General features: G+C 54.8%; 9 protein-coding genes across 9 annotated transcripts; 7 read left to right on the forward strand and 2 right to left on the reverse strand.

Annotated features, from left to right (window-relative positions):
* Positions 1–1,337: 1,337 nt before the first annotated feature.
* Positions 1,338–2,756, forward strand: BDZ83DRAFT_751608 (glutathionylspermidine synthase; the record flags this gene model as incomplete). Its single annotated transcript, XM_060514074.1, has 1 exon — positions 1,338–2,756. One exon carries the CDS (start codon positions 1,338–1,340, stop codon positions 2,754–2,756), a length of 1,419 nt encoding a protein of 472 aa, XP_060365618.1.
* Positions 2,757–3,619: 863 nt separating this feature from the next.
* Positions 3,620–5,070, forward strand: BDZ83DRAFT_698136 (GANP/Nin1/mts3/eIF-3 p25 family protein). The gene is made up of 2 exons (XM_060511391.1): positions 3,620–4,424; positions 4,527–5,070. Exons 1-2 carry the CDS (start codon positions 3,873–3,875, stop codon positions 4,806–4,808), a joined length of 834 nt encoding a protein of 277 aa, XP_060365619.1. The 5' UTR covers positions 3,620–3,872; the 3' UTR covers positions 4,809–5,070.
* BDZ83DRAFT_299819 (coatomer WD associated region-domain-containing protein) lies at positions 5,058–9,525 on the reverse strand. Its single transcript, XM_060502245.1, has 6 exons — positions 9,173–9,525; positions 9,044–9,093; positions 8,660–8,979; positions 6,702–8,600; positions 5,548–6,650; positions 5,058–5,495 (listed from the first exon to the last, which is right to left on the reverse strand). The coding sequence occupies exons 1-6, from the start codon at positions 9,200–9,202 to the stop codon at positions 5,253–5,255; spliced, it is 3,645 nt and encodes a 1,214-aa protein (XP_060365620.1). The 5' UTR covers positions 9,203–9,525; the 3' UTR covers positions 5,058–5,252.
* A 689-nt stretch (positions 9,526–10,214) lies between these two features.
* Positions 10,215–14,810, forward strand: BDZ83DRAFT_751611 (UDP-glucose:glycoprotein glucosyltransferase; the record flags this gene model as incomplete). The annotated part of the gene is made up of 3 exons (XM_060514075.1): positions 10,215–10,348; positions 10,414–11,587; positions 11,637–14,810. 3 exons carry the CDS (start codon positions 10,215–10,217, stop codon positions 14,808–14,810), a joined length of 4,482 nt encoding a protein of 1,493 aa, XP_060365621.1.
* Positions 14,811–14,927: 117 nt separating this feature from the next.
* BDZ83DRAFT_619248 (DNA repair protein rhp54) lies at positions 14,928–17,834 on the reverse strand. Its single transcript, XM_060508110.1, has 2 exons — positions 17,674–17,834; positions 14,928–17,612 (listed from the first exon to the last, which is right to left on the reverse strand). Coding segments are annotated over exons 1-2 (2,409 nt in total). The 5' UTR covers positions 17,676–17,834; the 3' UTR covers positions 14,928–15,205.
* Positions 17,835–18,022: 188 nt separating this feature from the next.
* On the forward strand, positions 18,023–20,562 carry BDZ83DRAFT_619249 (heterokaryon incompatibility protein). Its single transcript, XM_060508111.1, has one exon. The coding sequence runs from the start codon at positions 18,404–18,406 to the stop codon at positions 20,483–20,485; it is 2,082 nt and encodes a 693-aa protein (XP_060365623.1). The 5' UTR covers positions 18,023–18,403; the 3' UTR covers positions 20,486–20,562.
* Positions 20,563–21,245: 683 nt separating this feature from the next.
* On the forward strand, positions 21,246–21,566 carry BDZ83DRAFT_751614 (uncharacterized protein; the record flags this gene model as incomplete). Its single annotated transcript, XM_060514076.1, has 1 exon — positions 21,246–21,566. The coding sequence occupies one exon, from the start codon at positions 21,246–21,248 to the stop codon at positions 21,564–21,566; it is 321 nt and encodes a 106-aa protein (XP_060365624.1).
* Positions 21,567–21,652: 86 nt separating this feature from the next.
* BDZ83DRAFT_576368 (mitochondrial carrier domain-containing protein) lies at positions 21,653–22,666 on the forward strand (the record flags this gene model as incomplete). Its single annotated transcript, XM_060504912.1, has 1 exon — positions 21,653–22,666. One exon carries the CDS (start codon positions 21,653–21,655, stop codon positions 22,664–22,666), a length of 1,014 nt encoding a protein of 337 aa, XP_060365625.1.
* Positions 22,667–22,998: 332 nt separating this feature from the next.
* BDZ83DRAFT_751616 (methyltransferase) lies at positions 22,999–24,005 on the forward strand (the record flags this gene model as incomplete). Its single annotated transcript, XM_060514077.1, has 3 exons — positions 22,999–23,057; positions 23,133–23,307; positions 23,388–24,005. The coding sequence occupies 3 exons, from the start codon at positions 22,999–23,001 to the stop codon at positions 24,003–24,005; spliced, it is 852 nt and encodes a 283-aa protein (XP_060365626.1).
* Between the last annotated feature and the right edge of the window lie 321 nt (positions 24,006–24,326).

Below are 24,326 nucleotides of genomic sequence, written 5' to 3' on the forward strand. Positions count from 1 at the left end.
GAGTTTTGAGAAGTTGCCGTGTTTCATTGACTGTAGAGTCCAGACCGTTAAGGCACTGGGCATTACTCTACAACAAAACAAGCTTCCGCTAGACTTTTGATAGCCGCCAGGGCTCCTACCTACATTGCTATCTCTTGCGGCAATTGTTTCCGGTTTCCCCACGTAAATGAAGATCTTAGCGGGGTTGGCATAGAGTCATACTGTTCGCGGCTCTTTGCATGCAACGACTCAAGTTTCGCGAGACGCATTTCCGAACATGTCAATGTGATTCGCTTAAAACTGCCAATAAACTCAATTATTCAGAAGTTTTCACTTTGACAAACGAAGTAGGTAATGAAAATGTTGAAAAAATGTTGAAAATGCGAGAGCGAAACTTTGCGGCAAGTCTTCTCGGATCGTCACGCGTTGATTCGATTGCCAAAGACTCGATAGCTTCTTACTTTCAAGACCCTCAACCAACACCAGGTCATTGACGTGAAATGACTCCTTCAATGAACTGCAAGCCACACAACTATAACCAGCCGCCATCGCGGCGAAGCCGAGGTGGGCATGTGGTTGTCGACCAAGATCGCCACTGGGTTAATGCGCAGCGCCAAGACCACAGAGGTTTGCAGAATTAATAGCAATTCTAACCAAATCTATTCGAATACGGCAAATAAGCAGATCAAATCGTTTTCCCTGACTCGCCGACCCAAGGTGCCGGTAGCCCACATGAGTTGCGTTACTCATGAGTCGTTGGAATAATACAGCGAACCAATGCGCGTTTCGCGACTTACACGGCTTATATTGCCTGTGTGGACAGAAAAAGATAGAGATTAGCGCGCAGTGTCCGTGAGTTGCGGTTTCATCTTATTCTTAGTGTGCAACCATTTCCGTAATACGGTTAAGCGGCAACGTGCCTTCGGGGGCGGAAAGAAAGAGAGAGAGGGCAGATCATAATAGGATCCTGAGGAGATGTCAAAGCTTCTAGAAAGCCTCGTTTGAATTAGACTTCTTCTAGCGGCAAACCTAACTGGAGACATTTCCCATCCACCCATCAAACCCCAACTCAAAATAAGTATCCGCAGGATCGGGACAATCAGAAAGGTGTCCGTATCAGAATTCAGGGTGTTGGCGGTTAGGGGTGATCCCCGCCTCATCCGAACTTTGAGTAGGCCGGGCGACTGCCCGAGGGGAGATCTGCTGGTGAATAAGTATATGAGACTGCCCTTTGAGGGCAGCGGCCAAGCATCGTCGTGTCTGTCCTTTGAGTTCCTTGTTCTACTCTGCCTGGCTTTACATCGTCCATACTTACCATTCTCTTTCCCACGTCATTCTGAACCAAAAGAACAACAAAGATGCGCCGCGTTCCAGTACAAAAGAGGCCAAACGCCACCCGCCTGGTCCAAAGCCAAGGCCTCGTCTTCGCAGACCTCGTGGCCCCCGGCGCCTCGGAGCCGTACTGGCCAGACGACCGCTACTACTCCTTCACCGAACAGGAGATGAACCTCCTCGAAGAAGCCGCCAGAGACGTGTTCGCAATGTGCTGTGAAGCAGCAGACTACCTCGTAGAGCACCCAGACATCATCACCAAGAAAATGGCGGTCCCCGCCTTCGCCCTGAAACAAATAAAGGCCTCGTGGGACCGCGAACCGGCCTGGGGCAGCATCTACGGCCGCTTCGACATCTGCTTCGGCGGGCTGGAGCACCCGGACCCGCGGCTGCGCGTGCCCAAGTTCTACGAGTTCAACGCCGACACGCCGACGTCGCTGCTCGAGGCGGCGTCGATCCAGTGGCTGTGGATGGAGCAGACGGGCCACGGCAACGACCAGTTCAACAGCATCACGGAGAAGCTCATCGAAGGGTGGAAGCGCAACATGACGCTCGTCGAGAAGGAGCTGGGGCATAAGCCGACTGTCCACTTCGCCGTTGGCGAGGGCGAGGCCACGGGGGAGGACGCGATGAATACCATGCTCCTGATGGAGACGTGCCAGCAGGCGGGGTGGATGACAAAAGCGCTGACGATGGAGGAGATTGCGAAATCCAAAAAAGACGGGCGGTTCTATGATGCGCAGGGAGAGCACATCGACGTCATCTTCAAGCTTTATCCGTGGGAGTATATGGTCGAGCAGCAGTTTGGCGAGGCGTGTTTCGAGGACATGGAGAACATTGGCAAGCGCGACGAGGTAGGGAACTACATCGGAGGAACAGTCTGGATCGAGCCGCCGTACAAGCTCCTGTGGAGCAACAAGGCTGTCTTTGCTGTTCTCTGGGACATGTTCAAGGACGACCCGCGGGGGAAATGGCTTCTTCCCACGTACTTTGACAACGAGGCGCCAGCCTCTATGACGAGTTTTGCGCGCAAGCCCATCTTTGCGCGCGAGGGCGCCGACGTGGTTCTCAAGAAGGACGGCGAGATCTTGCAGGACGCGTCGACGGGAGACTATGGCGCGGAAGGGTACATTGTGCAGGAGCTCGCCGTGTTACCCGAATTCAAAGATGCCAAGGGCAGCTCGTGGTATCCCGTGCTGGGTATGTGGTTCGTCGACGGCGATCCCGTGGGCATGGGGATCCGGGAGGATGGCACGCCCATCACGACCAATGCGTCTGTGTTCATCCCGCATTCGATTGAGGATGGACCCGTAAACTACATGAGGCAGAAGATTCCTGACCAAGAGGAGATTGAGAACTTGTTGCGGGTCGAGCCGTTCTTTGATTCGTTTGACAAGGAGGAGAACGAGATGATGAGCTATATCAAGAAGATTGTAATTTCGTAACAGGTTCATTCTGGGGGCGAATGTCCTTTCGGCGTGTTTTTCTTGGGAGAGACTCGAAGTCTCCTTTGGCGGGAATGAAATGGAGAAAAATACAGTTCCTCATGACTTTGATAATCGCCTCCTGATAGTTAGCAATTCAGTATGAGAGCATGGCATGACATTTGGAACTCCGGTTTCAATGAGCATGCCGGAACTCAGAAGAAGTTGTGAACCAAAGTCCCGCGAGTATACTCATTACCCCAGAGAGAGTTCCCCATGAGTGCCGAGACAGGTCAAGTCCGAAAACCCTGCGAATACCTCCCGTTGGCGAGTGTAGAGCAGAGTCGTCTCGCTACTTGGTATTCAGAAGCAGCACGTATCAGAAACTAGACGCGCGATGCGCAAGATGCCCGGCCTCGGTGAGACTGGATAGTTGACCTCCGTTTCGCTTGCATCCTCGTCGACAGAAGAAGATTTTGACCAGATACGCTGGTTTGCCATGTAGGAAGAAGCTTCCGCCAACTGCCCGAATGCCATACGCGTCCGTGATGCCGACTTGCCGGATGGGAGGTGCGGGAAGACAAGCAGGACCTTTCCCAGATGCTGCCGGAACCCGGCACGGCGGGGTGCCGGGAGTTGGGGAAATCTGAAGCGGATCCAGGGACCGGGCCGGGCGATACCTTCGGACTTCGCATCACGTGAACCAGCTGCATTACCTCAGCAAAGCACTCGACGCTTCCGTTGATGACCAGCTCCCAGGCAGCTCCAAAATTGCCTAAACTTAGAAAGGCTAGCGCCGTAGTGGGCAGGACCCCTGCACGGACCCGGCCAGCTTGACGGCACCTTTCGTCAGCCTCTCAGCCTGCTAAGCCAAACACCCAAAGCGTCGAACCTACCTTGACCTAAGCATCTGGACACTCCAACCTTTGACCCGATCAACACCACCACCACAAACCCACGTCTCTCCAATCTTCCTCCACGAAACCACAACGAGGCAGACTTGTCAATCGACGTCCAATAACAACAAATACCTGCCTTCGTTCCACGACCGTTGCCGACATCAGCCCCCGACAACCGGAACACCACCAACCAAATCCACCCCGCAACACATACACACACATCACAACCACCACCAAAATGGCGGACCGCAACCTCCAACAGGTCCTCACCCAGCTCAAGACCAAGGGCTCCTCCCTCCCCTACACCGAATCCTCCGCCCTCCTCTCCAAAGCGAAACTCCACCTCCTCCAGCTCAACGCCCTCACCCCCTCGAACCCCAAAACCTCGCCCCAGCTCCTCGCCCTCGCCCGCGAGACCTACGAGCTAGGCGCCCTCGCCTCCATCCGCGCAAAGAACCCAGACGCCTTCACCCGCTACGTCCAGCAGCTCCAGCCCTTCTACGAGCTCCCCTCCAACGTCCTCCCGCCCAACGTCCCCGAGCGCAACAAGGTCACCGGCCTCTACCTGCTCCTCCTGCTCACCCAGGGCCGCTACGCCGAGTTCCACTCGGAGCTCGAGAGTCTGGCTAACCGCGAGGGCGGCGGCGATAGCAGCGCCGTCGAGGGCGACAAGTACCTGGGCTACCCCATCCGTCTCGAGAGGTGGTTGATGGAGGGCAGCTACGACCGCGTGTGGAACGCCCTCAAGAGCCGTGAGGTGCCCAGCGAGGAGTACGGTGTATTCTCAGAGGTAATACCCCCGGTTGTCTATTCCCCTTGGCCCCACGATGATCTATACAAGATATGCATATAGTAAAGGACCGTTGACGCTAACACTCTCAATTCTTCAAAGATCCTCACCTTCCAAATTCGCTCCGAAATCGCCTCAAGCAGCGAGCGCGCATACCCAAGCCTACCCATCAGCTCCGCAAAATCACTCCTCTTCCTCGACTCCGAGGGCGACGTCATCTCCTTCGCCCAGGCGCGCGGCTGGATCCTGAAGGAGGGCCACATCTTCTTCCCCGACACCGCCGAGGGCGTCGCCGCCGAGGATGGCACCACCGAGAAGGAGATGAGCCAGATGGTGATAGAGAACGCGCTGGGATACGCCAGGGAACTGGAGACCATTGTGTAGACGTATGGTTGCAGAAGGAAACGGGCGTACTGTTTTGATGTATTAATATTTTCATGCAATTAGACAGACCATGGAAAGAGGAAAGCTCGGATACAGGAATCCAAGCCGGGCGTTAACGATCTCATCATGTATGCATACCAGACAGCGTGACTTGTGTCCATTCTCGGTACTTCAGGCGAATGGCGAGCTCTGGTAGTGCGCTGAGCACGCGGGGACATCGAACGCTGGCACATCAGAGATCATGGATCAAATGATGACATATATTCGTCTCCCACAAAACTATTGCTAACAATCAAAAGCCCGGGGTTTTCATCAGACACTCCAGTCTGTCTACTGTAAACTTTTCCCAAGACCAATCCCCCCATCGGCCGAGCGTTACTGCACTAAATCATGCAGTCTTCACCCCATCATGGGCCGACGACATCTATTATACTAGCTAGCTCTCTACGCAAAGAGCTTCAGGCCACTGCCGTGCTTGCCAACCTCGCACACCCCGCAGACCTTGCAAACGGTGCCCTTGTACTTGCTGTGGTACTTGGAGCCGTCAAAGGCGCACTCCTCGTAGGAAGTGCCGCTGTAAATGGGTGAGTGGCTGGCTGCGCAGATATCAAACTCGGCAAACTGGTCAAACTCAATCTCAATCGCATCCGAGGGGTTGCGCTCGCATTGAGCCTTGGCTTTCTTGGCCTATAAAGAGTGTCAGTCTGGTAAATCGTAGGGATGGAATGTTGATACTCACGTTTTCGGTCAGCTTGCTGGAGCCGCCATTGGCAATAATGCGGTTGGCAAAGCTCAGTGCTGAACCGTAGTTCTTGTTTCTTATCGCCAATTGCATCGCGTTGTGCAGGGCCAGCTGGCGATGAGGAACCTCAATCTTGGGGATGGTAAAGTAGGCTGACAACTCAAGGTTGCGCTTGAGCTGCTCGCCAGTAGTGCCGAGCTTGCGACGGCTGAGCTCGATCTCCATGGCCACGGCATATTCGCTGGCGGATGTGATGAGCTTCTTCGCCTCGGCGACCTCGCTTTCGCTTGAAACGGCGTTGATAAGGATGGCGTGGAGGATACCCTTGAAGATCTGAAGACCGTCCTCGAGCTTGTTCGTCTTCATCGAGTTGTAACCCTGTTGCAAATCATTGGTCGCCAGGAACTCGAGATCCCTGGGCACAATCGGCAACACCTTTCTAGGGTCCGTCTCATCAATCGTACGTCGAACATAGTTGACCAACGGAGGAAGGTTTGCAGAGGCCGGGAGATACGTTTTTGATGCCTGGTAAACTTCGAGGAAGCGGGGCTTCAGCGGCGCGAAGTTGACTGCTCCCACTTGTCTGTTGAGGAGTTGCATTGCTGACTCGAATGAGCCACCGGCAACATGATCCACAGCCAAAGGAGAGTTGCGAGCCCAGAGATCGGCCTCGCTGCTTCCAGCGCCACCAGCGTCGGCACTGTCAACATTCACGAAGTCGCCCTCAATCTCGGGAACGACATCGTCACCCAGATCCCAGCCTGCCGCATCCTCGTCATCATCAACGTCGATGAGATTGCCGTTCTTCTTCGCGGCGGCATCCTCCTCGACGTCATCGTCGAAGCCATTGGCAGCTGCAGGGGTATCCTCCAAAGACAGTCCCTCAACCTGGCCAAGCAGGGCCTTCTCGAAGACAGACTGGGAAGTAGCCTTGGTAGGCCAGTTTGCCTTAAACGTGGGGACGACAGGCTTAGGAGGAGTCAGAGCCTCCCCAATCGTAGGCGTCTCCAGTTGGTCCTCGGTGAGACCAGTGGCCTCGAGAATAGCCTGGCACTCCTCCTCCAAGCCGTGGGACTTGGCGGTCATGTATGCCAATGGGTCTGTGTCTTGTTAGTCAAGATCTTACTAATGCTTCCATTGTAGCAACTTACAGAGGTCAATTTCCTTGAACATCTGGATCCTGTCCTCAACCTCGCCGAGGTAGAGGGCGTTCTGGAAGCGTGCAGTAAAGTCACCTCTGTGCTCGGCAATCTTAGCCATACGTGCCAGCTTAGAGTGGTCACCGGTAGACAAGTACAGGAATGAAAGCTTGTCGAACTGCTTGAGCTTTTGGTAAGCCATCTCGACGACCTGGTGGTTTCCGTGAGCCAAAGCCTCGGCGCTCAGCCTCTGCCAAAGCTTAGGACGATCCAGCTCCTTGGCAGTCTCGACGGCAACGTCCAGGTTTCCGCACTCGATTGCGAGCTCGAAGCGGGTCGCGGGGTCCTGCACGAACTGCAGAGCAATCTCGGGGTATCCCTTCTTTTGAAGGTAGGAGATGATGGATTGACCAACAAGACTGGAGTTCTGGATGATGTGGAGCATCTCCTCGTAGTTACGCTTGACGAGGGCCAGCTTGAATCGGTATTCGGTGGGATCGACGTGGAGAACCTTGGGCTTGGCCGCCCTGTCAAGGCAGTAGACGTTACGGCCCTTGACACGGACCAGATAGACAGTCTGGTCAAGGGTGCGGACGATACCATTGTCGCCATTCAGAAGCGTGTACTTGATGTGGTTGAGGGTCGAGTACAGCAGGACACCAGCATCATCCCAGGTTGCACTCTTGATACGGATAGTCTCGTGCAATGTGCTGACCTGCTCGAGGGTCTTCGTCACGATGGTGACGTTGTGCTTGCTCAAAAGAGCCGCGTACAGTCCGTCATTCGACCACACAACGTACTTGACACCGTTGACAGCCAACTCGGCGACACTCTTCTTCTGCCCAATGTCGTAAAGATGCACAGCGGTGGGCGTAATGATAAGGAGGTTGCCGGTACCACCGAAGTAGATGTCGCTGGTTCCGACGGGAGGCTTGAAGGAACGGGTGGTGTTGTTGGAAAGATCCTTGATGTCAATTGTCTGACTAGACGTGTTCAGCACAGCGAAGCGGTTGCGGGCGACGAAGATGGCGGAGTTGCCCTGGCCGCGCTTCGACTCGGTAGGCTCAATGGCACCAGATCCATCGCGAGGGAGGTTGATCAGTTCGTAAGATCCGCTGTCGGAGGGAGAGGTGACGAGGACGGAGCGTTCGGCCGGGTTGTACGACAGGGTTCGCGGAGGGGTCCAAGGGCTTCCAAGCTTCTTGAGAGAGAGCAAAGTCGGGCTTTCGGTACTCTTCTGGAAGTCGTAGGATCTGACGTGCTTCTCCTTGGTGATGTAGAAGAGGTTGTTCTGGTATACTGATGATGCCGGTCTCTCTCTCTCCAGCTTGAAGACCATGACACCGTTATCGTGGCCAGCAGCGAACAAGTTGATCTCGGGGTGGGCGGCAATGACCCAGAATCGGTCGTTCTCGCGCTTGAAAGACTGCACCGCGGTGCGCTTATTGAGGTCCCAGACACGGATGGTCTTATCTTCGCCAACGGACAGGATCAAGTCTTGGTGGGGGTGGAACAAGCAGCCAGAGGCGTTCTGGAAGTGTCCTCTGCAGGTGTCAACCTCCCAGGCCTTCGTTTCGCTCATGCGCCACAGCTTGACGAGTCGGTCATCGCCAGCAGACACAATCAGCGGCATGGTCGGGTGGAAGGCAACCCAATTGACACCACGGTCATGGCCTTCCAGGACAAACTTGACAACAGCATCGGTGTTACCAAACATGTCGGTCTGGTTCTGGTTCGCGCGCGCGACCTGATCTTCGAAGGTCATCGATGTCGGGGCCGAATGCTTCTTGCGCAAGCCGGAAATGTCCCAAACTCGGACAGACTGGTCGAGGGAGGCAGAGACGACGAGATCTTCCTTCGGGTGGAATTGGGCGCACATTGCGTAGTGGTTGTGACCTGTCATGGTGCAGACTGCGAATCAAAGTTAGTCACCTTCACGGCCATCTCGGGGTCCTAGGGAGTGGGCGCACTCAGAGAGCGGTTTTGCCAGTTCCATATCCTAATCGTCTGATCGTCGGATGCCGACAGAATCCATGGCAACTCATGATGAAAGAAGACGGTGCGAACGTAGTCGAGATGACCGTTCAAGGTGAAGAGGCACCGGCGGGTCTGGTAGGACCAGACCTTGATCTTGTAGTCGTCACCTCCAGAAACGAAGAGGGGTTGTGTCTTGTGGAAGTCAATTCCTCGAACCGGGCCATCGTGCTCTTCGAATCGATCGATCAATGTTCCCATGCGGTAGTCCCAAAGCTGAATCGTAGAGGAGTGAAGTGCGACGAGGATCCATGGTCTGGTAGCTGTTCGTCAGCAAGGGGGCAGACTTGAAGATGGGAAGCTATGGGTTGAAAGCTTACCTCTTGGGATGGAAAGCGATGCCCTTTGCGCGGGAGGACTTGGACTCGAACTGTACACTACGTGAGCAATGGACTCGGCCAGAGCATCAGATCTCGTCAGAGACCCAATGCGCCGAGGGCGGAGCGTACCTTGGTCAACATGCCCGAGGAGGCCTGCATTTTGGCGGGGAGGTGAAGCCGGAGCTTCTAGCAACCAGCAGGGGGGGGGAATCAGGCGGCACCTCTGGAGAAAATGGGATTCAAGTGCAAGCCAGCTTACCGACCGAGAAAGGCTGCAGCTGGAGTCGAAGGGGATGGTGACATTCACGGGTCACGAAAAGAGAACGCGGTGAAGGGGTTGGATGCGTAGAAGTATCCGTAGTGAGGTAGAGAGATACGTAAAGGCCACTTCCTCGTCTCAGAGCCCCTAGTAACAATTCCGCTTCGTGGCCATCTGTAAAGTGTGGGTTATTTCTGTGGGTCCAACCTAATGGGCGCCGATTGACAGGAGCTGCCCGCATCAGAGTTCCGCCGACAACCGTGTCCTCACCGCCCGCCCTTTACATACGTACCTTAGGTAACTCAGCCAGGTTATGGGGACATTGACTCTCCCTTTCAATGAGGTGCCACGCTGCCAGATATGGGGTCCTAGGCTGGGCAGAGCTGAGGTAAGCAAATGCCCCTCCAATAGGCCCGTTTTTCTGCCGTTTCTCCCCGTGGACCTAACACCCCTGACAGAGGAGACGCTAATCTTCTTTGGTACAGCTCTTTTGTCAATGTGTTCAGAAGGCGCGCTCACTTACACCAGTCCCCCAGACTCAGCACCTACCGATACCTGACGTTTGACCCGCCTACCATACCTAACGGAATTCACCTCTGGAAGCCCCTCCAAGCATTCTTGCACCAGCCATGCGACAGAGGCGATAAATAAATCACCTTCTGCGGTGTCCCTGCCTTTTTCCTCTCCAAGCTCAAGATATTTTCTTTCAGAAGTTGTCTGTCTTAATATTCACCCACCCTTGCCCTCTTTTTCGATTGGAAGGTACAAGTCGTCGAGAAGTCACTCCATCCATTCTCGATCCCGAAGAAAGTCAACACTCTTTCTCTCAATCTCCAGAACCAACAACTAGTTGCAGGCACCCACGAAGCCGAAGGACAGCCTTGCGCCGGCCGTCGCGCTCCCTCCTTCACCATGGTGCGGTTGTCGCAATTGCCAATGGGCGTTGGCCTGTCACTTTTGGCAGCCGTCAATGTCGCCGCAGTCCCCTCTGTGACTGTGGACATGAAGGCTGCCTTTCCTTCCGGCCCCTATCTCCTCGAGCTGCTGTAAGTGAAGCTGCCCTTCCCTCTCCCCTTGTTTGTTTCACTGCCAGCTGACACCTTCGTTCTAGTGAGACAGCTGCTGGTGAAAACGCAACTGCCTACTTCCCTCTTCTCGACCGCATTGCTAGCGGGCACTTCAGCGAAGCCAAGACCGACAAAGAAATCTACGACAAATTCCTCCTCACTCTGAATGAGGATGGGCACATTACCACACCGGACGCTCTGTCTACTTTCAAGCTGGCCCTTTCCCTGCGAACCGCCGCTCCTCGCATTGAAGCCCACTATCAATACTACCGAACTGCCGTAGAGCCCAAAGTCGACACCGATACTCAAGATAGCTGCGAAGTCTGGGCTGAGCAGGGAGGAAAACAATATTGCAGTCCGTCCCTGGATGCCGCAAAGGATTCTACTTTGGATGGCGCAAAGGTGCTGCCCTTCGACCGAGTCCTAGGATCTGGCAAGGAGGCCATCTTGTACGCAGATCCAACTTCGCCTTCTTTTGGATCTTTCCACATCGCGCTGGCTCAGAAGGCTCGTAATGGAGAGCTCGAGTACCGCCTGCGTTACACGAAGCCGGCCGGCAAGTACGAGGAGCCTCTGCCCGTCAGCGGATACGGAGTTGAGTTGGCCCTGAAGAGGACCGACTACATCGTCATTGATGACCGAGAAGCGCACCAGGACGACTCACAGAAGACCGTCAAGACTGAGAAGGTCTTGGACGCTGCCGAGGAGGTCGCTGACCTGAAGCCGCTATCAAAGTCTGAGGTACAGGAACTTGGTCTGAAGGCTGCCTCCTTCGTCATGCAGAGCCAGAACCCCTTTGAGACACTCCTCAAGTTGTCGCAAGACTTCCCCAAGTTTTCAACTTCCATTGCCGCGCACAATGTGTCCGCCGAATTCCTCGCCGAGCACCAGCTCAATCGCCAACAATTGGTTCCTAGCGGCATGAATGTGCTTTGGATGAACGGAGTGCAGCTCATTGAACGCCAGATTGAGGCTTTCACCATCATTGATCTCCTCCGCCGTGAGCGCAAGCTTATCGACGGCGTTCGCGATCTTGGCTTCACGGGCGGCCAAGCTGTGTCTCTCCTTGGCCATCCCAAGGTTGCCGAGTCCAAGTCAGACGAGGAACCCCCGCGCTTCGACTGGACAGATGACCTTGAGGAGGAGCAGGTCATCATGTTTCTCAACGACCTCGAGAAGGATGAGCGTTACCAAGATTTCCCTGATCAATTGACTTCGGTGAGTCTGATCCTCTTCTGCTTGGGGTTAAAATCCTAACTCCTTACAGCTCCTTCAGCGTGTCTACCCTGGCCAGCTCCCGCCCATCAAGCGCGACATCTTCAATCTCATCATACCCGTTGACTTCTCCAAGATGGAAGATCTCAGCGTCGTGGCTCAGATGAACTCCTTCGTCCAGCGGAAGCTTCCCATTCGTTTTGGTCTGGTTCCTCTGACGCCCACTGAGGACGCATTCCAAATCAGCAAGATTCTTTACTATCTCCTTGACAACTACGGCTTAGATGGCTTCATTGAGTATCTCGATGCTGCCATGCAGGCCTCCAAGACTGAGAAGCCGGACCAAGGCTCGTTTGACCAGGCGATTAAGGACCGTGAGCCTCTTCCAGACTCGAAGATCCTCTCTTTTGCCGAGGTGGTGCAGTCGGACGAGCTTGATAGCATCGTAAAGCTGGCTAAGAATTGGGCAAAGAGACTCAACGCAAATACGCCCGTTCCGCCTGTCTTCATCAACGGTATTCCAGTTCCTCGCGAGGGCAACTGGCTTCAGGCCATGAGCATGAAGGCTTCCAGTGACTTGCAGGCGATTCAGCGTGCCGTTTATCTTGGCATGGTCGATGAGAAGGCCTGGATCCCGGATTTCTTCCTCGAGAAGGCCGTCAAACGTCGCAACACCTATATCTACCCAGAAGACGAGAAATCTCTGCAGGTCCTCGATGTCAACAAAATCTACACCGAGTATGACAGCCTGTTCAGCAAGGTCCCAGTGATTGAGGCTTATGCAGACTCGACGAAAGAAAACTGGGCTGTTCTGACAGTTGTGGGCGATTTCACCTCGGACGAGGGAACAAACCTTCTTCTGTCAGCTTTGGCTTTCCGTCGTAACAACCCTGGCGTGCGTCTGGATGTCGTGCACAATCCTTCAGCATCCGCCTCAGCTTCCAGTGCGAACACAGCGTTGAAGAATGGTGGCGACAAACTTGCTGAAGCTGAGACTCTTTCCGACATCAAGGACCTCCTCAGTGCCGCTTCTGGTGATTCGGATGCAATCCTCACTGCAGCCCTCAACGAGTTCCTCTCTTTCGCCGCGGTCAAGCCAGGTTCGAACCTACTCATCCTCAACGGCCGTGTCGTTGGACCTTTCACTGCAGACGACCCCTTCCAAGGCGATGACTTCCAGTTCCTCTTGGAGTTTGAGCAAAAGGCCCGCATCCTCCCCGTCTATGCAGCAGTGGACGAGCTTGGATTGACAGACAAGATCGCCGGTCCCCTGGCAGCTGCTAAGATCACGTCGGTCACGGCGCTGTCGACTATCTCTGACCTCCCTGCTGGCATTTTCGAGTCTGCGCCATCATTGCGCGTCAGTGCCCACGATGCTTGGAACTCAACTTACACTGCCATTGAGATCGGAAACCCCGAGACATCAAGCATTCATTTGGTTGGTGTTCTCAACCCTGCCAGTGAGCAGGCACAGCGGTGGGCGCCTATCCTCAAGGTTGTCTCTGAGCTGGAGGGCGTGTATCTAAAGCTCTTCCTTAACCCCAAGGACAAGATTGACGAACTGCCTGTCAAGAGATTCTTCCGATACGTGCTTGAGTCAGAGCCGACCTTTGATGAAGCTGGCAAGGTTCGCGCACTTGAGGCATCCTTCAAGAGCTTGCCCTCCGAGGCTCTTCTTAACGCCGGCATGGATGTTCCCCCATCGTGGCTCGTTGCACCCAAAGTCTCGCCCTTCGACCCGGACAACATCAAGCTTAGCTCCATCAAGTCGAACGTGCACGCCTCATACGAGCTTGAGAGCATCCTTATTGAGGGGCACTCTCGTGAGGGGGGACAGTCTCAGCCTCCCCGCGGTGCGCAGGTCGTTTTGGGCACCGAGAAGGAGCCTCACTTCGCCGATACTCTCATCATGGCCAACCTTGGATACTTCCAATTCAAGGCGAACCCAGGCTTTTACAACATCAAACTCAAGGAGGGCAGGAGCACCGACATTTACACCATCGATAGTATCGGTGCAAAGGGATGGGCTCCTGTGCCGGGTGACGAGGGCACCGAGGTGGTGCTGATGGATTTCCAAGGCACGACTCTGTACCCTCGCCTGTCACGCAAGCCAGGCCAAGAAGAGTCCGACGTGCTGGCCGAGCCCGAAGACAACAGCATCGTCGGCCGCGGCCTCAAGTTCGCCGGAGGCATCCTGGGCAAGAAGAAGTCCGCGTCTGACGAGGAGCACGCTGAGATCAACATCTTCTCCGTCGCCAGCGGCCATCTCTACGAGCGCATGCTCAACATCATGATGGTCAGCGTCATGAAGAACACCAAGCACACGGTCAAGTTCTGGTTCATTGAGCAATTCCTCTCCCCCTCATTCAAGGATTTCATCCCGCACATGGCAAAGGAATATGGATTCAAGTACGAGATGGTGACGTTCAAGTGGCCTCACTGGCTGCGTCAGCAAAAGGAGAAGCAGCGTGAGATCTGGGGCTACAAGATCCTCTTCCTCGATGTGCTCTTCCCCCTCTCCCTCGACAAGGTCATCTTCGTCGACGCCGACCAGATCGTCCGCACCGACATGATCTCCCTCGTCAACCACGACCTCGAGGGCAAACCCTACGGTTTCACGCCCATGTGCGACTCCCGTACCGAGATGGAAGGCTTCCGCTTCTGGAAGCAGGGCTACTGGGCAAACTACCTCCGCGGCCAGCCCTACCACATCTCGGCCCTCTACGTCGTCGATCTCCGCCGCTTCCGCGAGCTCGCCGCGGGCGACCGCCTCCGCCAGACCTACCACTCCCTCAGCGCCGACCCCAACAGTCTTGCCAACCTCGACCAGGATCTGCCCAACCACATGCAGTTCCAGATCCCCATCCACAGCCTGCCTCAGGAGTGGCTTTGGTGCGAGACGTGGTGCTCCGACGAGAGCCAGCGCGTCGCCAAGACGATTGACCTCTGCAATAACCCGCAGACAAAGGAGCCAAAGCTCGATCGTGCGAGGCGCCAGGTACCCGAGTGGACCGTCTACGACGACGAGATCGCCGCCCTCGATCGCAAGCGCAAGGGTCTGCCGGCTGAGACGCCAAAGAAGGAGGAGAAGCTCGAGGTGGTTGTTGGTGACGACGGCGAGGCCAAGCAGAAGCCCGTTGTCGTAGAGGAGGTGGAAAAGAACACAAAGAGCCGCAATTGGGAGGAGCCGCCCTCGGAACAGACGCATGTTAGAGACGAGCTATAGACACACGTCAAGATTTCACTGAGGTCAGAGAACCTTATGATTTCAGTGTAGATTGCGCGCAGCATTGAGCATTACATAGAAAGATAGGAAAGAAACGAACAATCACATTCCATGACATTTTCTCCATCGTTTTTTATTTGGTCTGAAATGATGAAAAAAAAGGAACGCTCGACATGCCATCACGTCTTCTTCAAACGTGAATAAATCTAGCTCTTGTAGAAATATTGATATGGACCTCTCATAAAGTCCAGTATCAAGCAAAGCCCCCCAAACACCGTCGCCATCCCAAATCCATACAACTCCAAACACCTCCTCTCTGTTGACTTCTTCAAACAGAAAATAAGCCACAAGTTCATAATGCATATCCGTAACCATCCGTCGGAAACGACGACGCTCTAATGAGAAATATACTGGAACACAGCAGACACCTCCGGCTCCCCACACTCCTGCCTCAGCAACAGATCCTGAATCGGCTTCAACCCCTCATTCACGAAGTGGTTCCACGTACTCGTGTCGCCGTACAGCATGGCAGACGACTTCATATACTGCCTGCCATCGGGCTTGCACCGCTTACATTTGAACGTGTCGTGCGTGTCAGATTTGGTGCCGGGCCGGTACTGGAACAGCTCGCGCAGACTGTCGAGCGAAAAGTGCCGCTCAACGTCCTCGGCGGAGTCGACGACGCAACTGGACAGCGATTGCTTGTGGGACTGGCGCTGGAAGATCTTTTCCTCAATGGTTCCCGTGGCGATGAAGCGGTAGACGAAGCAGTCCTTCTTTTGCCCGTCACGCCAGACACGAGCGAGAGCCTGTTGATCTGCGGCGGGATTCCAGTCGGGGTCAAAGAGGACCAGGCGGTTGGCGCCGATGAGGTTGAGGCCACAGCCACCAGCCTTGGAACTGAGGAGGAATACAAACTCATCTCCGTCCGGGTTGTTGAACTTGTCAACAAGCTTCTGGCGCTTATTAACGTTCATGGTGCCGTCGAGGCGCAGGCAGCCGTAAGCCCGGTTCCGGCAGAGCTTCTCAAACAGGTCAAGCGTCTGTGTGTAATTGCTGATAAGTACAATCTTGTCGTTTGTGTCCTGGCGGATACGGGCCAACATGCGGTCGAGGACTTGCATCTTGCCTGAGTACCAGGGCTTAATATCTCTATCTCTGCCACGCGCCTCTTTCGGGACATAGTCTTCGGGGAAGCAGTTCTCTGAACCGGGCAAATCGTCCGAGATATTGAGCAGATCCGGGTGGTTGCAGAGTTTCTTGAGGATATTGATGGCTTTGAGGGGCTGACTACCCTTGCCACGGAGAAGTGCCTGGATGTCCGGACTGGTGATGAAGTAGTTGTAAAGATCGAGCTGGAACGGTGCAAGATTGCAGAACACGACATGCTCATACTTGACGGGCAAGTACTTGGATAAGATATCGTTGGTGCGGCGAATGATAAACTTGTTGACAATGCCCAAGAGCTCGGACAGACACTCGTCGCCCTTCTTCCTTTCTGACTCGAGTGCGTCGGCGTCACGTCCGCGGAGAATCGGAAGCTCGAATCTCTTGCGGAACTCTAGCCGAGTACCAAGCAGATCCGGGTTGGCGAAGCTGATCAAGGAGAAGTACTCGGACAAATCGTTCTGAATGGGCGTTCCGGACAGAATGACTCGTCTTGTGACATTCAAATTGTTGAGTGCACTAAAAGTCTGACTGTCTCCGTTCTTGAGACGATGGCCTTCATCGCAAAGCATAAGGCCGATCTTGGTGTGCTTCAACTCCTCAACGTTGAGACGAAGGGTCTCGTAAGAAACGATAATGACTGGTCGTGTGACTGATCTGCCGCTCGCAATAGCCCACTGACGCAGCTGTCGCGTAAGCTCTTCCTTTGACGCCTTTCCGTCGATTGCAAAGGGCGTGACGGCATCAGCACCAAGCCACTTGACCAATTCGTTGGCCCAATTGCGCACCAAACTGGAAGGGCACGCAACAATGGCCTTCTGAATCGTGCTCTTTCCAGCATCCGGGGATTGCTTCAGGAGAGTCCAGAGCAAAGTGATGCACTGTAGGGTCTTGCCGAGACCCATCTCGTCGGCCATGATGCAGCCATTGGCCTTCTCTTCAATCATGCCAGTGACGCATCTGTACATGAACTTGACACCCTCAACCTGATGTGGTCTGAGAACCTTTGCCAATCGTGGGTCAATGACAACGGGAACTCGTGGGTGCTCCCCTTCGACCTTTTTCTTGATTCCAAGAATCTCCGCCAAACTCTTGTGGACGAGAGGCGCGTCGATCTTAGTCTCGGCCTCGACATCCTTCTTGTCTTCCTTCTTTTCGGGCTCTTTGGGCTTATCGTCGATGGTCGGATCGTATAGTACAATGGCAAACTCGCCACTGGGATCGTGCAATGGCTTGGCAATGAATTGTGCTCCCGTGCGCAGGCCAAGGGTTGGCGGAGGTCGGTTCGGGTTATAGGCACTGGTATTCTTGTTGATCAGAGGCACTGAGAATGCCTTGCGGAATACTGTTGACTTGTCCTTGGCCTGGAAGACGGGGAATCTGTTCGCATCTCGGTTCGCTAGAGCCAGGCGATCGGCATTTGTGTAGGGCTTGTCGGCGTCAGTATCGCCATCAGCGCCCTTGTAATCGACCCTTCTCTTCTTTCGCGCCGGTCTGTCGGTTGCGACTGTTCTCGTTGCCGATCCAGGACATTTGAACGGTCTTGACAGCTTATCGACGGACTGCGGAGTCGGCCATCGCTTAGACGGCACGTTCTCCTTGTTCGCGATCGGGGTGGCGGTGACGTTGACAGTCCTGTGGAGGGGTTAATACAGTGCCGTGTTAGTTGGAGAGGTATTGGACTAGGGTTGCGTACATTTTGAACCGCGATTTGTGGTGAAGTAATGCTGCGGGTGCAGTGAATGCGCAATCCCGGGAGTAAGGCTTCGCAGAGACCAGCAGAAAAGTGGCGGATGAAGATGGAGGGAGAAGAATAAGAGCAATATTCCCGGTCGGAGGGCCCGATGTTGATTTGGGGCAAAGCGCGACTCGACCCGCGTCGCCACTCAAACACGCTTTCACGTGCATCAGGCACCAGGGCCCATCAATTTAATCTGCTTACCTCACCACTTCTGCTTACCTAAGGCTTCCACTGGTGGGGCCCACTCACTTCTAGGTTGTCTGTGCTCACTTACACCCAACTCCCTCCTCTTCCTCCTCTACATCCAACCTGTCGACGTTATAAAGAACAGCTTCACGAGACACTCAGCGACAGTCTGGCGCGTCATCCTTCTTCTCGGAACTGATTCTTCGTCAGCACTAGGTATAATGTCAAGTGGCATCTTTTGCTCCTAAATCATTTCCAATGATTGACCAATAGTACGGCGCAGTGAAGCCGTGCGTGAGAGCCAAAGTTGGCGTCGTTTTAGTCTTGGTCCTAATGATACAGCTGACGATTCTACCATGATCATACGTGGCTAACTAAGCCAGGATGCTTGGCTTCCGCCCATCTTGGCGACTTCGAAAGCTTTCGAGTTCCCTTATAACCCGTTCTATCTGTTGAGGAGAAAGCAAGTGCTGTATCGGATGCTTCCCCATCTGCAGTTATGTCGTCCGGAATAGCAAAGTTCGAATACAGTCACCGTATCGGCAAGGAGACCATTCGTCTTGTGCGCATATTAGGCTGCGGAGCAACTGACGATGGACCGTTGCAGCTTTCACTAGAGGAACATGCCGTTGCTGACCTGCCAGCTTACCGAGGGCTCTCGTACACATGGGGATCGCCTCTCGCAGAAAAGGAGCCCTCTCAGCAAATCGAACAGCAGCCCGCGACAGTCTCAGTGATGCTCAACGGCCGCAGCTTTGAATTGTTTCCGAATCTACACGATTCACTGTGCTGGATCAGAGCGCACAACTCTTGCGACCTGTACTGGGTCGACGCCATCAGCATCAACCAGGCAGACGATATCGAGCGCAGCATGCAAGTCGGCATCATGGATCGTATCTACAAAAAAGCTACCCGCGTCGACATATGGCTAGGCTCCGTCACTGAAGAGCACCACCCAACTGAGGTATCCCGTTTGGTTCATACAATGGCCGAAAATACCCAGCGGAACTTCAGCTTCGACCAAGAGAACTCCTTCTTTGACGACGATGCTTTGAGCAGATATGGCTTACTACATGTTCCGGATGATGTGTGGTACGCATTCGTCGCCTTCTTCGAACGCAAGTGGTTCAATCGTGTTTGGGTCGTTCAGGAGGTGGCCTTGTCAAAAGACGCATGTATTCTTTGGGGCAACGATGTTATTCCGTGGGAGACTGTGGCGTATTGCTCCGACTTTTTGTACGAAAGCCGTCTCTACGAGCAATTGTCAGAGGTCTTGTACGATAACAACCCTACTATCAAGGACGTCAAGATCGGTAGCAACTCGTCGGGCATCGTTGCAATTCAGAGATGTAGACACGACATCCTCGATTTGTGGGACAGCACCACGCTAGATCACATCGTCGGCCCGCTCGCCTGCACAGGGGGAAGCAGCAGAACCAAGACAGCCGGTGCGCTGTTATTCCTGATGCTACGGCTGACGGTCGGAGTGGAGGCCACTGACCCAAGAGACCAGGTTTTTGGCTTGCTGGGCATCCTCAATCTTCTCTTGGACCTTAGTGGCCGCACAAGGACGGAGTTGGAGGCCAACTACCGCAGACACTGCACGCCTACCAGCATATACACCGATACGGCAGTCTTCATCATGGAAGAGTGCAACAATCTGACTCTCCTGACGGCGGTCGCCGATGGCTCGGTCAATAAAATTGAAGGTCTGCCGTCCTGGGTGCCCGATTTCTCCGCAAACGGGCCGTCTGCCCTTCTGGCGATGAGATGGCCCGCCGAGATTCCCTACTTTGACGCCTGTCGTTCCATGCCAACGAACTACCGCGTCGTTGATGACAGGCTTCTCCACGTCAAGGGCTTGTGCGTCGGCACTATCTCTTTAGTCGGAGAGGTATACTCGGAACTAGCCACGAACGGAAGCTTCACGCAGTGGGCCGACTTCCTCTTGCAATGTGATCCCGTCTATCAGCCGACAGGGCAGTGCCGAGTAGAAGCATTCTGGAGGACATTGATCGGCGATAGAGACGCGTTGAGGCACCCCGCCCCCGATAGCCTCCAAAAGGCGTTCCATTCCTGGATCGCAGACCACGTTGTGTGGGAAGTGTACTGCGCGATGAAGAAAGGCGCCGATATTGAAGAACACATCAGCCGTCTAGATAGCATCAAGAGACTCGCCGCGTCGGATGTCAGCAAGACGGTGCCCTCGTGTGATGTGATTATGGGGTATCTAAAGCAGCTCAAGGAATGCGAGAAGCAGGAGCAAGTTGAGGGCCTGTTTGATCGCTTCAAGCACACTTGCCAGGTGTATGTGAATCTCGCGTTTGAAACGCTCTGGGAGAGGCGGCCATTCCTGACGGACAGTAGCCACATGGGGCTTGGAGGCCAATCTGCGCAAGAAGGGGATGGGATTTGGGTGGTGGCTGGCTGTCCGTCACCGCTTGCGCTTCGAGAACTGCCGGTTTCTTCTATTTCTGGGCCATTTAGCTATCGGTTGATTGGGGAGGCTTACGTGCACGGCATCATGCACGGGGAGGCTGTTGGTGAGGATGTGTCTTGGGAAGATGTCTGCATCCAGTGACGGCATCTTTGGTTGATACTTTTTTTACATTTTTATTTTTTATAACATAATTTGCATCTTGTTAGGATGAATTGCAGTTTTCTGGTCAGATGTATCCTGAAGATAGAGAATGGCCATTGTTCAATGAACCAAGAAGTGAGCAATGTTGAATTCGTGGGTACTTCGGTGAGCATTACACCGAGGCTCACCGAAGTGCTTTCTCGTCGGTGAGTGGGAAGGTGACCCCCACAGTAGGAGCGTTCGAGGGTACCTGCTGACACCCAAAATCAGGTGAGACATTGGGCCAGACGGTTGGGGCCTGTCGCATGCAGTCGCCGGTCACCTCACTTCTGCGGCCCCCAACTCGAAATCTTCAACACGACACAACCAGCGCAAGCCACACATTCCAACGTTTTCTTGCGCCGGGCACACTCTTGTCTCAAGGTACGCTGACTGTTTTCAATTGACTTGGTCCAAAACTCAATTGACTTCATAGCTGCATATCGAGTCATCGACATTTGGTTCCCCACGCCTGACGACAGCTCCATCTTCACATGCTCCGCATCAAACACTACCACCACCACCACCTTGTCGTCTATTCGTACGGAGACGCTCGCCCGCAACGTCTCTAGTCTGGGTGGATCCCAAGACCCCCGGTCCCCCGGCACCTCTCCGCTTTCTCTCACCAAGCTTCCCTCGGTTCCCCGTCTCAAACGAAACAAAGCACGGCTCTCCCTCACTCTCGCTCTATCTCTCCATTACCTACCTAACCGACTCCATAATGGCCGTCCCCTCCCACCCCTCCTCGTCCTCCTCCCCCGGGACCCCGCTCCGTCCACCTTCTGCCCGCATCTTCTGGATCGTCGACAACTGGCCCTCCATCCTCGGCGGCACCGTCCTCACCCACTACGCACATTATCAGTACCTCTCCCGCGTCCGCAGTCCGAACCCGAACCCCGTCAAGAATGCCCGCTTCTGGGCTCTAGCTTCTGGCGGATGGATGCTCACTTACCTCGGCATATGCACAGGAATCGCCGTCGCCCAAGCCAAAGTCAACCACTACCTCGACCCTGACAACCGCCTTCAATACCGCGATTCCTAACGTACTCGAACACCTTCTACTAGCTAGGATCACTACTTCACTGCTGCCTCGCAACAAGACGATCCTATCCCAGCCAGCCGCCCACAATGTCCGCCGACTTCTGGGCCGGCTACATAAGCGGCGCCGTAGGCATCATCATCGGCAACCCCCTCGACCTCCTCAAAGTCCGCCTCCAAGCCCGTCCCGCAACCGCCCCCTCGACACCCCTCCCCTCCGCCTCCTCCCCGCTCCCGCTCCCGAGCCCCACCGCGGCCGCAGCGGCATCCTACCTCCGCCACTTCGAATCCCCCGCCTCCCTCGTCACCGGCTCCGCCGCCCCGATCCTAGGCTACGGCGCCCTCAACGCCCTCCTCTTCGTCTCCTACAACCGCACAGAGGCCGCCCTCAACCGCGCCCTCGACGTCCAGTCCAGCCTCTGGACGACCTGGCTCGCCGGCGCCGTCGGCGGCCTCGCCACCTGGGTCGTGAGCACCCCGACCGAGCTGATCAAGTGCCGCGCCCAGCTCTCCTCCCCGCCCGCCTCGAGCTGGGCCATCACCAAGGACGTCTGGCGCGCCGAGGGAATCAGGGGTCTCTACTTTGGTGGCGTGGTGACTGCGCTGCGGGATAGCGTCGGGTACGGGTTTTACTTTTGGTCATATGAGATCACCACGCGGTGGATGGGTGTTGGGGGCGACGGCGTGAAGGAGACGAATCTGAAGGAGGAGGCTGCCAAGGTGTTGCTTTGCGGTGGTCTCGCGGGTATTGTGACGTGGGTGAGCATCTTCCCACTCGACGTCATCAAGACCCGCGTCCAGACGCAGGCGTTTCAGGCACAGGCGCAATCACTCGAGAGGTCACCTTTGCTCGCGGCACAAGGGCTGTCGCAGCAGCAGCAACAACAGCAGCCGGCGAAGCGTGCAGGCGCAATGCAGGTTGCGAGAGAGGCTTACCGCGAGGGCGGGATGCGGGTCTTCTTCCGCGGTCTTACGGTCTGCAGCGTGCGCGCCTTCGTCGTCAACGCCGTGCAGTGGGCAGTGTACGAGTGGGCCATGTATGAGATGGGCGAGGGCCGAAGGCGACCAGCCACTGTCATTGAGCCCGCGGGACAAGTCATGTGAGGAATCACGACATTGATATACTTACAGGGTGAGGAATTAGTTATTCTCCACTGTTCTGGAAACCGTGCGGCGGTCTGTCATTTGGTGTCCTAGATGTCACCGCAATGTTGCCGCCTGAGCGTGCACCTTGATGGAAAAAGTTGCCGAATACTCTCCGGCATCACAGACGACCACGCAATCACACAACGCAATCACAGGATAACGAACTGGACGAGCTGAAAATGGTGTCGATTATATAAAGACACCCAAGATCGCTGAAGCGACTACTATAGATCTTTTAAGCACCAAATATAGACGAAATACAAAGCCATCAGATATCTATAGTTGCAATCATGACCGCGACCGAATCCAAGACAGCCTCTCTAGCCGAACTCAACCGCGTCTTCTGGGAGTCTGTCATTCCCGATTTTCTCTAAATTGTAACCCATTCTCTCAAGTCCTGAAGCTGACATGGATATGACCGTAGTGCGAACGCGGACACCTTCCTGGAACAAGACTGGATCAAGGTCTTCTCTGAGCAACTCACCCGCTTCCTCCGCGCCCAAGCCCCAAACCTAGGTCTCCGGTCCCGCGATACAGATCCGTCGTCGAACCCCGTCCGACTTTTAGACTACGCTTGCGCCTCTGGCGGTGCTTCCTGGGTAAGTATCTTGTACGCCTGCGTCCTACATATCCCTCCCTCAGCTACAGTACCCTCTGACAAGACAATGCATAACCACAGGCACTCAGCCCCTATGTCGACACCATCCTCGGCATCGACATCGCACCGGCCATTGTACAGCGCTACAACGACTGCGCGGCGCGGCTGGGATACTCTCCAGAGCAGGCCCACGCTGTCGCGGGCGACTTGGCTACAAATGGAGAGCTGGCTGCGGAGGGGGGGTTTGATGTGGTTATTATATCCATGGCGCTTCATCACCTTGATGATCCGCGTGGGATGTTGAAGCTGCTTGCGAAGAGGGTGAGGCCTGGTGGGGTGGTGATTGCTGTCGAGGGGGTTGATTATAAAGCTACGGGGTCGGAGGTTGAGGGTGGGGTGCTCGAAAAGGGGAAGGAAGGCAAAGGGGAGGTAGGGTTTGAACAGCATGGGGGCAAGGCTCATGAGCACGATGTTCATGAGCATGAGGTTCACCAGCACGAGGTTCTCAAAACTACGAATCGGCACCTGGTTTTCAGCGAAGAGCTTTTCAGGGGCTGGTTCCGAGATGCTGGGTGCGGCGAGGGGAAGTTTATCTACATAGAGAACGAGGAGGTCAGTCATATTCCGGAGGAGGCTTCTGGGAAAGCTGGAGGGTTGGATAGGAAGATGGTTATCGCTTCTTCGGTGAGGAAAGAGTGAGAATGGATTTGCGATGATTTGGTAGGAATGAACTATGCTCGTTAGCAGTTGAATAGTCGAATGAAGCAGGACAGAGCCCCCCTTTCCCCTTATCAAGTTTCCGGTCACAATCAAATCAATTAGCAGCCTCGAGAAAAACCAGCCGGCACCCATAAAATGAATCCTCCACTTCTTTCTCGAGCAAGTTTGATCCCCTCAACGCCGAAAACCCGTGCCGCCGCAGCGCCATCTCGACCAAAACCAAGCCACCCCCCAACTCTATTCTCACGAACAGCCTCACTTTCACCCATCAACCTCCTCAACCCTCAAGGTCACAACCAT

Source organism: Colletotrichum acutatum (genome assembly GCF_030867785.1).
Source record: "Colletotrichum acutatum strain CBS 112980 chromosome Unknown BDZ83scaffold_40, whole genome shotgun sequence".
In the NCBI taxonomy this organism is placed as follows: Eukaryota; Fungi; Ascomycota; class Sordariomycetes; order Glomerellales; family Glomerellaceae; genus Colletotrichum; species Colletotrichum acutatum.

Coding starts and splice junctions, on each gene's coding strand:
- BDZ83DRAFT_698136 (XM_060511391.1), top strand. CDS start 3,873: ATGGCGGACCGCAACCTCCAACAGGTCCTCACCCAGCTCAAGACCAAG. Junction 4,425..4,526: donor AGTACGGTGTATTCTCAGAG/GTAATACCCCCG, acceptor AATTCTTCAAAG/ATCCTCACCTTCCAAATTCG.
- BDZ83DRAFT_299819 (XM_060502245.1), bottom strand. CDS start 9,202: ATGCAGGCCTCCTCGGGCATGTTGACCAAG. Junction 8,980..9,043: donor ATCGCTTTCCATCCCAAGAG/GTAAGCTTTCAA, acceptor AACAGCTACCAG/ACCATGGATCCTCGTCGCAC. Junction 8,601..8,659: donor CTGGCAAAACCGCTCTCTGA/GTGCGCCCACTC, acceptor TTTGATTCGCAG/TCTGCACCATGACAGGTCAC.
- BDZ83DRAFT_619249 (XM_060508111.1), top strand. CDS start 18,404: ATGTCGTCCGGAATAGCAAAGTTCGAATACAGTCACCGTATCGGCAAG.